The following is an 8,569-nucleotide window of genomic DNA, read 5'->3' on the forward strand; positions in this document are numbered from 1 at the left end:
GTTTATACCCTGCTTTTCAGTCAAAAGGCTATCAGAGCAGATTACAAATATGCAAGAAGCAACTCTAATGTGTGTCTTTTGTTTCTGAAACACTGGAGCAGTGCTCCCCAAACTGTGCTTTTTAAGTAATTTTGGACTCCAGCTCCCAAAATCCAAGACTATTGGCCAACATGGCTGAGGCTTCTGGAAGCTTAAGTCTAAAATTCTTCAAGGGCAGTTTGGAGACCACTGCACTAGAGCAAACAGGTCAAGATTAATATTAGCAATTAAAAGTCTGGACTGAAGTATACCATTGCAGACTTCCAACTGCCCAGTTCTCATTTTAATTAACATAATGTTTAGTGATTTAATTCCAATGTTGAAAGGCAGAGAAAATCTTCAAACTGGGTTTAATTAACAAATTTAAAAGCTGTTCAACAGCAAGCAATGGCTCTCGTATTGTGAAAGCTTGGATGTTCAGAGTCTAACGTCAGCATTAAAAGCTAAAGCATGTTCACCAGCATGTAAATGACTGATCAAGAACTGACCAGGCATTTTGAGTGCCAACAGTATTCAAGTAATTTCCCCCACTAAACAAACATTAGGCCTATTTCATTTACTGCAGCGCTTTATTTTCCTTTCACAATGACGTGTTGGGCATTACAACTCTCAACTTCAGGATGACTTACAAATTTTGGTTTTCTACTGTCATATGACAACATTAAGGCAACGTACAAAAATCTTACATAAATTAAACCTGATGATTAAATTTACAGGTGTCAATGCAAACATTGGAGCGACTCAAGTTGAGCAACTTTTTGCCCTGTGATGTCTTGCTGGGATACAGGTGGGCAAAGGAAGAAAAACTGGTTCATAAGGCTTGGATGCGATATGTTTCCAGCCCTGTTAGGAACAGTGGCAAGACAAAAAAAATGGCCATCCTTTTCACAAAACCTTGCCAGCCTCAACAATAGTGATCTGGAACTCTTAGCGCTTTGTGTAGTGGAAGGTCTGATCTTTTGTTACCCTGTACAAATCTAGCCTCAAACTCCATTGTTACACTGCTGGTTACACAGAGACCATGGTCCCAGGCAGTTACAGACACAAGTTAAACCTTTGTATTGTATAAATGCCACCTGTACTAGGTCCTAGGCCAGATGTGTATAGGGTACAGTTATACTGCTATGTACAAAGGGAACAGTTAACTTGAGTACAGGTCATATCAGCAACAAGGTAGACATCCTCACAGGATTATTGGAGACAGACTTCCCAATGACAAATGTTTTGAAGAGAAGGCTTATTCCAGTTTCATGAGGCTAGCATGAGGTGTATATATTTGCCCTGGCAAATTTATACTGGTGAAAAAAAAACTCATGCAGCAAATGCTGCGCATCTGCTAATAGTCCATTTAGAAACATTTACGGTGGACAATGGATGGGCCAGACTCATCATATTCCTGCTTGCTGATCCACATTTGCTGGAAGGTAGAGAGAGATGCGAGAATGGATCCACCAATCCAGACTGAGTATTTGCGTTCAGGAGGGGCGATAATCTAATACGAGAAAGAGAACAAAACCAAAGTTAGAATGCTCTGCAGTTGTTTCAGTTATCTACCTTGCTAAAAGGGGCTCTGAAAAATAATTCAGAGACATGTAGAAACCAAAAGCTTATAATGCAATTCTTCTCACCTTGATCTTCATTGTACTAGGAGCCAATGCTGTGATCTCCTTCTGCATTCTGTCTGCAATCCCTGGATACATTGTGGTACCACCAGACAATACTGTGTTGGCATACAGGTCCTTCCTGATGTCTACATCACACTTCATGATGGAATTGAAAGTGGTCTCATGAATGCCACAGGACTCCATACCTGAGAGAGAAGAGGGGGTAAAAAAATGGAAAAAATCTCAATTCATGCTATACAACTGCCTTGTTGGAAGTAGATCAGATGACTGCACAGACCAGTGTGCGCACACAAAAATGCATACTCCTGCAACCTGAGAACATGTTAGTGCCTTTCATTATGGTTACAATGAAGTGCTTACCTAAGAAAGATGGTTGGAAGAGGGCTTCTGGACACCTAAACCTCTCATTTCCAATGGTGATCACCTGACCATCAGGCAATTCATAGCTCTTCTCCAGGGAGGAAGAGGAAGCAGCTGTGGCCATCTCCTGCTCGAAGTCCAAGGCAACATAGCACAACTTCTCCTTTATGTCACGCACAATTTCCCTTTCAGCCGTGGTGGTGAAGCTGTAGCCTCTTTCTGTCAGAATCTTCATGAGGTAGTCTGTGAGGTCACGGCCAGCCAAATCAAGTCGCAGGATGGCATGAGGAAGGGCATAACCCTCATAGATGGGTACAGTGTGTGTAACACCATCTCCAGAGTCCATTACAATACCAGTGGTACGACCAGAGGCATACAGGGACAACACAGCCTGAATGGCCACATACATGGCTGGAGTGTTGAATGTCTCAAACATGATCTAAGAAAGAGAAAAAAAGTTGTTGTAAGTAAGCAAACCCTCCTACAGTGGTGGCACACGCACACACACATGCTGACATGCAAAGTATCAGATGGAGTTGGAAACCAAAAGAAAACAGGCAGAAATACAACAGAAACCTGAGACTTCAAGAAGGAAATGCCAGGACAGCAAAGAACCCTGAAAATAAGAGAAGAGAAACTGTAACTTGAAAGAAAAATGGTGGGTGAAATGAGTGAGAATAACCAGGAACAGCCACACCAATGCCATACCTGTGTCATCTTCTCTCTGTTGGCTTTGGGATTCAAAGGTGCTTCTGTAAGCAGCACAGGGTGTTCCTCTGGAGCGACACGAAGTTCGTTGTAGAAAGTGTGATGCCAGATTTTCTCCATGTCATCCCAGTTGGTGACAATGCCATGCTCAATAGGGTACTTCAGGGTCAAGATTCCTCTCTTACTTTGAGCTTCATCTCCTACATAGCTATCTTTCTGGCCCATGCCAACCATGACACCCTAAGGAAAGGAGAGAGAAAGCTTAGTAGGCTACTAGGCCGAAGCACCCTAGCCTAGATCATACAGAGAAAGAGCAGCCCCACTGCTTCCTTGGCAACCAACCTGATGGCGTGGGCGCCCAACAATTGAGGGGAATACAGCGCGAGGAGCATCATCTCCAGCGAAGCCGGCTTTGCACATTCCAGATCCATTGTCAATGACAAGCGCTGCAATTTCTTCTTCCATTTTTCAGATCTGCTTTGAAGAAAAGGAGAAATTTCCATTAAGGACCAGTAAGGTGCCCTTCCCATCCCACATCTCTGCACCATCCTCTCGGCCGCTACAGCATCTGGCCACTAGGGGCTGCTCTGGCCGCTTGCCACCCAGTCTGGGGACCCCACCCTCTAGGCTACATCTCCACCAAGGTCTGAGGATTGTCCTGCCTTTCCCTGCCCTCAAAGACCCAATAAGTAGACCTTTCCCTCTCTGTCTTTACGTTTCGCCCAGAGATTAATACCACAACCCTACTTTCAGAAATCAAACAGGGCACGCTCTTAAGCAGGCACACCATCCCAGCCTAAAAGCGGCAGGGCGGCTAAAACACGACCAAGAAGGAAAATGTGCCTTACGTCCTGGGGAGGCTGCTTTGTTTCCCCAGGCGCAACAGACTATGATGTTTATCACACTATGCTCTTAAAGAGGTACTATTCCAGTGTGACTCCTCTAGCTGCCTCCTGTTGCATGCTGGGATTGGCAGTTTTAAGGAGTTTGCTCATTGCCTTCTGCTGAGGCTGAGAACAAGTGATTTGCCCAAGGTTAGCCCTGGTGTGCGCGTGATTAAATGCCTGTACTGAGCCACTTACTCACAAACCCAGAAGGTTGTGGGTTTTGATCCCAGGCAAGCTCCAGGGTCTACTCAGCTTGCATCCTTCTGAGGTTGCTAAAATGGGTACCCGCTTGTTGGGGCAATTTACTTAACAGTTGTTTAAACGATTATGAACTGCTTAGCGGCATGAAAGTGGTTTTACTGAAGCTGCTATTGCTATAAGGTTACCCAGTGAGCTTCATGACTGAGCATAGATTTGAACTCTGGTCTCCAGAGGTCATATCCAACTCAAACTGCTATGCCATGCTGCTGCAGTCCCATGCCTTGACTGAAATTGAAACTGTGGGTAGTTCTTGAGAGAGCACGAAGTTTGCCTTACAGATAGGGTTGCCATAGGTCTGGACCTCCAAACCGGACAAATGTAGGACAAGTGTAGGATAACATTTTCAATGTAGGACAACTTTCTAAAAATGGAGACACGGAAAAAATTTGGTGATTTTTAAAAAAATGTTAATCTAAAATTCGCATGTTTCTTAGGCATGATCAAAATGGAGGACATTTTGACATTATTCCTGGACAAATGTCCATGAATGTAAATTCCCTTTCTGACCACACACACACACACACCCAATTCTAAAACACACACACACACATAAGCACTTACACTATCATTTTTCTTTCGTTCTTTCTTGCTTTCTGTTGGATTTTTAACACTTTTGCCTGATAAAAATGTCAGTGGAGCTTTGAAAGTTTGCATGATATATTTTGTGCATTTTGTTGGTATATACAGGTATCACTGTTCATGTAGATTTTGGCTGTTACTGTACTTGTGTGTCCAATTTGTTAGCATAGATTTTTTAAGTGTGTGAACATTTCTTGATCAGTGTAATCCTGAAAGGTTGACCATGTGAAAATCATAAGGACAATATAGAAGGTCCAAAAGGTTGGAATTAACAAATGAGTATGGGCAAGTCCTACTCTCCACTCTCTCGCCTCAAGAGAGATGAGAGGTCAGGCAGCAAACCTCTTCAGAATAACATCTTGCCAAGAAACCCAGGATAGGTTTTGCCTTATTATGGTCTCAAGTGCTTTTCGTTCTAGTCTCTGGTGCCACAGCCATTCTGCAAACTACAATTTCACATCCAGGCAGGGCTGCCATAGTCCAGCAAGGAGTTGAAGGCACACAATAGCAATAACAATAACAACAAAAGAAGGAGGAAGAGGAAGAGGAAAGAAAAGAAGAAGGAGGGAAGAAGGGGGCTGGCTTGGTTGGTGAGAAGAATTGAGGAGCCAGAATGGCCATGCAAACCCAGTGAGAGATCTTGGGCATCACACTCTCTCAGCCTCTTAAAGGCAAGCCTTCTCCCCTTTGAAGAAACTATGCCAAGGAACTCTGCAGGCTGCCATAAGTCAGAAGGAGTTGAAAGGGCACACAATTACAACAGAAGAGAGAGGAAGAGAAGAAGAAGAAGAAGAAGAGGGGGAGGAGGAAGAAGAGGAGGAAAAATATAACAACAACAAACAACAACAACAACAACAACAACAACATTATTATTATGCCATATGGCCAGCACAATGACAAATCCAAATTTAAAAACACCTTATAGGTCCAGTAGAGGCAGATTGGAGAGTATAAACAAATGACATATATAAAAAGTAGGATAAAAAGCAAGGATAGAGTGCAGGATCAGGCAAAGACAACAACCGCTGGGTCCTCCAGGAAGGAGGAGGAAAAAGAAAAGAAGAAGGGAAGAAAAGAAAAGGAGGAGGGGAGGAGAAGAAGAAGAGGAGGCTTGCCTTAATGGAGGAGTGAGACTGGCGTGGGGCTTTTTCTCCCTCCTCCTTCCCCTTTCTCTCTCCCCAGAAGCCATAGCCAGCCCACTCGCAGGCAGAGAAGAAGCCCCAGAGGAACAGGAAAGGCAAAGCAACGAACATGAAAGGGACCCCTGGTGCCTGCCTCCTTGCCTTTTGCCTTTGTAACTGAGTCTTGGTGAGGAGGAAGAGGGAGGCGGGGGCAAGGGAGTGCTGCCACACCAGAGAACCCCCTACCTGCCATTGCTGCTTCTCCTTCTCCCTGGAGGCAGACATCTTGGCTGCTGAGGAGAGAGAGGGAGGCGTGACTAAAGGGGTCCCATGGGGGAAAGTGAGCCCAATCCTGCCTTTCTTCCCAGGCAGGCAGAGCTTTGTCAGTCGAAAGTCTTGACTGAGATTGCTAAATCTGGGCCTGGAGTCGCAGGAACCCGGGATTGAATGGGCCAAAACGGGCGGGAAACGGTTTTTTTTAAACACTCCAATCCGTGAATTTCACGGGGGCAGCCGGTTTTGGCAAGCCTACAGAAGAGCTGCTGCACGTGCGAACATCTCCTAGCAAGGAGGATGTGAAAGCCATGGAAGGATTGTGGGAGCTGTACTCCAGTTGCAGTGGACTACAAGCTCCCCAATCCTTTATCACTGCCATGTTTTTGGAAGCGGAGGTGCAGTCTGTTTGGAGATCCCAGGTCTTCCCATTCCGCCTAAATATATGGGCGCTCCCAGTGATAGTAGCCAAGGTGCCACACAAACTCTCACCCCTGGAAGTGCCACAGCAACCATGCCACACACATGAGCAGCTGAGGCACCCCTTTATCATTGGTGCCCATGAGGAAGGGGAAGGAGGCTTCCCCAACCGTTGCCAAAAACCTTGAATGGGAATGTGATGTCACCAGGTGTTCTAATGGGCACTGAGGCCTTCCCATGCCCCTCTCTGCGGCCTTAGACCTGCAGCCAGGCATTGGGGGCGCCCTGAGTGCAAAATGGCAGCCATGGGGGGGGGGAGGCACAGGAAGGCCCCAGCGCCCATTAGAAACACCTGGGACGCCACTTCCCATTCAACAGTTTTAAAATGGTCTTAAGCATTGTATGCAATTTTTCACTTATAAGCTGCCTGGATTGTCATTGACAGAGAGGTGGGGGTATAAATAAATAAAAAAACAAAACAAACATTATTGCCCACCCTTGATTGGGGAGCCCAGGTGTTGATAGAATGGCCCTGGAGCAGGGTGGACCAGATGACCTGCCGCAAAGGAGGACATTTGGGGGAGGGCATGGAGGACACGACTGAGAAAAGCCAAAAGCACTCATACAAATGGAGCTTCTTATGGTGTCCACAATGGAGACCTTCCGGACTTCCTCCTGCAGAGGAGGCTGGAATGGAGGGCCAAGTCTGGTCCCCCTGGTGGGACCTGCCCCAGAGGTCCCTGTCCCCGCCTCAGAAGCCCCTTTAGGGAGGAAGGCAGGGAGGGGTGTGGCTCTGAGGTGCCTAGTTGGGGGAGGCATAGTCGGTGGTGCCCTTCTTTGGACCCAGGGAACCCTCAGTGGAGCGGAGGTCCCTCTGCCTCCGCAAAGCCAGCACCCCTCCCTCCTCCTCCTCCTCCTCCTTGTTCTGCGCTATGCAGATTTCGGGGCTGAGCGAAGGAGGAGGAGGAGGAGGGGGCGTCGCCCTGCCTCCTTCCCCTGCCTGCCCCACGTGGCTCGGCCCTCGCCAGCCAATGGGAGCGTCTGTTTCTAAAGATCTCCATATATGGCGATCTTCTCGGCCGGCGAGGCGGGGGCCGGCGCCCCCTGGGATAAAAGGGGCGGGGCTGGCGCGGGACGCTCTCAACTAGCCGGCGGCAAGCGATTCTAGCACGCTCGGGTTTCTTTCTCTCGCTTCGCGCCTTTGAAAAGGAAAGCGCCCGCCTCCTCCTCTCTTTCTCCGCCTCCTCTCTCCTCCTCACAGGTAGGAAAACGGCCGCAACCGGCCTGGGCTCCGCTTTAATAACATAGCAATGATTAAAGTCACCATTCTTTAGGGTTTGAGAGGAGGGAAGCGGTCCGTTCACACAACGCGCGTTTATTGCGGAGGAGGAGGGAGCGGGTGCCTTTTAATTGGGTTCTGGGAGAAGGGAGCGCTAACCGCTTTGCCTGCCTTCTCCCTCTCGCTGCCTCCTTTAGAACGCGCTGAGCGTTCTAAAAGCCGTTGCCTGGCGACCGCCTCGCGCGACCCTCCTCCTCTTCCTAAGAGTCTTCTTTCCTCTCTTTCTCTCTCGCGCCGGTCAACGGCTCCCCAAACGGGCGGGGCCGGCCCTGAGGCGCCTGGTCCGGATTGGCTGGAGGCGACCGGTGACGTCCCGGGGCGGGAAAGGAGGAGACGCTGCGGTGGCTTTTTCCTTTTTTGAAATTCAACGCCAAAGGGGGGAGGGCGGCGGGGCGGCAGGAGAGGCGCCGTTGTTGGGAGGGGCCCGAGAGGGACCCTTGCAGCCAGCCGAAGGGAGAAGAAATGTTTGAGGGGCTGGTGGGGGTCGCTCGCCCTGCTCCAGGGAGTCTAGCGCCTCAGACTGCGCCACCACGGTGTTTCTCTCGCAGATTCTGCCTAACATTAAAAGGGGAGCAATAGGGCTGCCTGGGCGAGGCTTCATGGAGGGGTTGTCTGGGGAAGAGGCACTGAAATGCACGTATATTAAACGCTCTGGACAAGTGTACACTTCTGTTATATTTAGTTTGTGTCCAAGAGCTCTCAAGGCTTAATAGGGGCATAATAAACCTCTGTTTGGGAAACGGGGAACGTGCCTTTTTCCTCTCTTTGGCCTATAGTTAAATAAAGAACAGGCCCCGCCTTTTGTTTCTTAGCAGTTGAGAGAGGCATAGATGTTTTACACTATGCTCCTTAAAGAGCTCTATTCCAGTGTGACTCCTCTAGCAGCCTCCTGTTGCATGCTGGATTGGCAGTTTAAGGAGCGAAACTTCTCTGCCTGAGATTCTAAATACCCCTCCT

The 8,569-nt window shown here is 48.0% G+C and overlaps 1 protein-coding gene across 2 annotated transcripts in view; it reads right to left on the reverse strand.

Annotated features, from left to right (window-relative positions):
- Nucleotides 1-589: 589 nt before the first annotated feature.
- The window catches only part of ACTG1 (actin gamma 1), a 9,128-nt gene continuing 1,148 nt past the window's right edge, over nt 590-8,569 (reverse strand). The window contains exons 2-6 of one of the 2 annotated variants that reach the window (XM_042449253.1): nt 3,075-3,206; nt 2,733-2,972; nt 2,025-2,463; nt 1,668-1,849; nt 590-1,531 (exon numbers count right to left, since the gene is read on the reverse strand). In XM_042449253.1, the coding sequence (XP_042305187.1) occupies nt 1,388-1,531; nt 1,668-1,849; nt 2,025-2,463; nt 2,733-2,972; nt 3,075-3,197 (1,128 nt within the window). In that variant the 5' untranslated portion in view covers nt 3,198-3,206 and the 3' untranslated portion in view covers nt 590-1,387. Of the gene's footprint in view, nt 1,532-1,667; nt 1,850-2,024; nt 2,464-2,732; nt 2,973-3,074; nt 3,210-8,569 lie in introns of both variants that reach the window. The other variant, XM_042449254.1, reaches the window with a different exon arrangement.

The sequence above is a fragment of the Sceloporus undulatus genome, chromosome 2 (genome assembly GCF_019175285.1).
Source record: "Sceloporus undulatus isolate JIND9_A2432 ecotype Alabama chromosome 2, SceUnd_v1.1, whole genome shotgun sequence".
NCBI classification, from domain to species: domain Eukaryota; kingdom Metazoa; phylum Chordata; class Lepidosauria; order Squamata; family Phrynosomatidae; genus Sceloporus; species Sceloporus undulatus.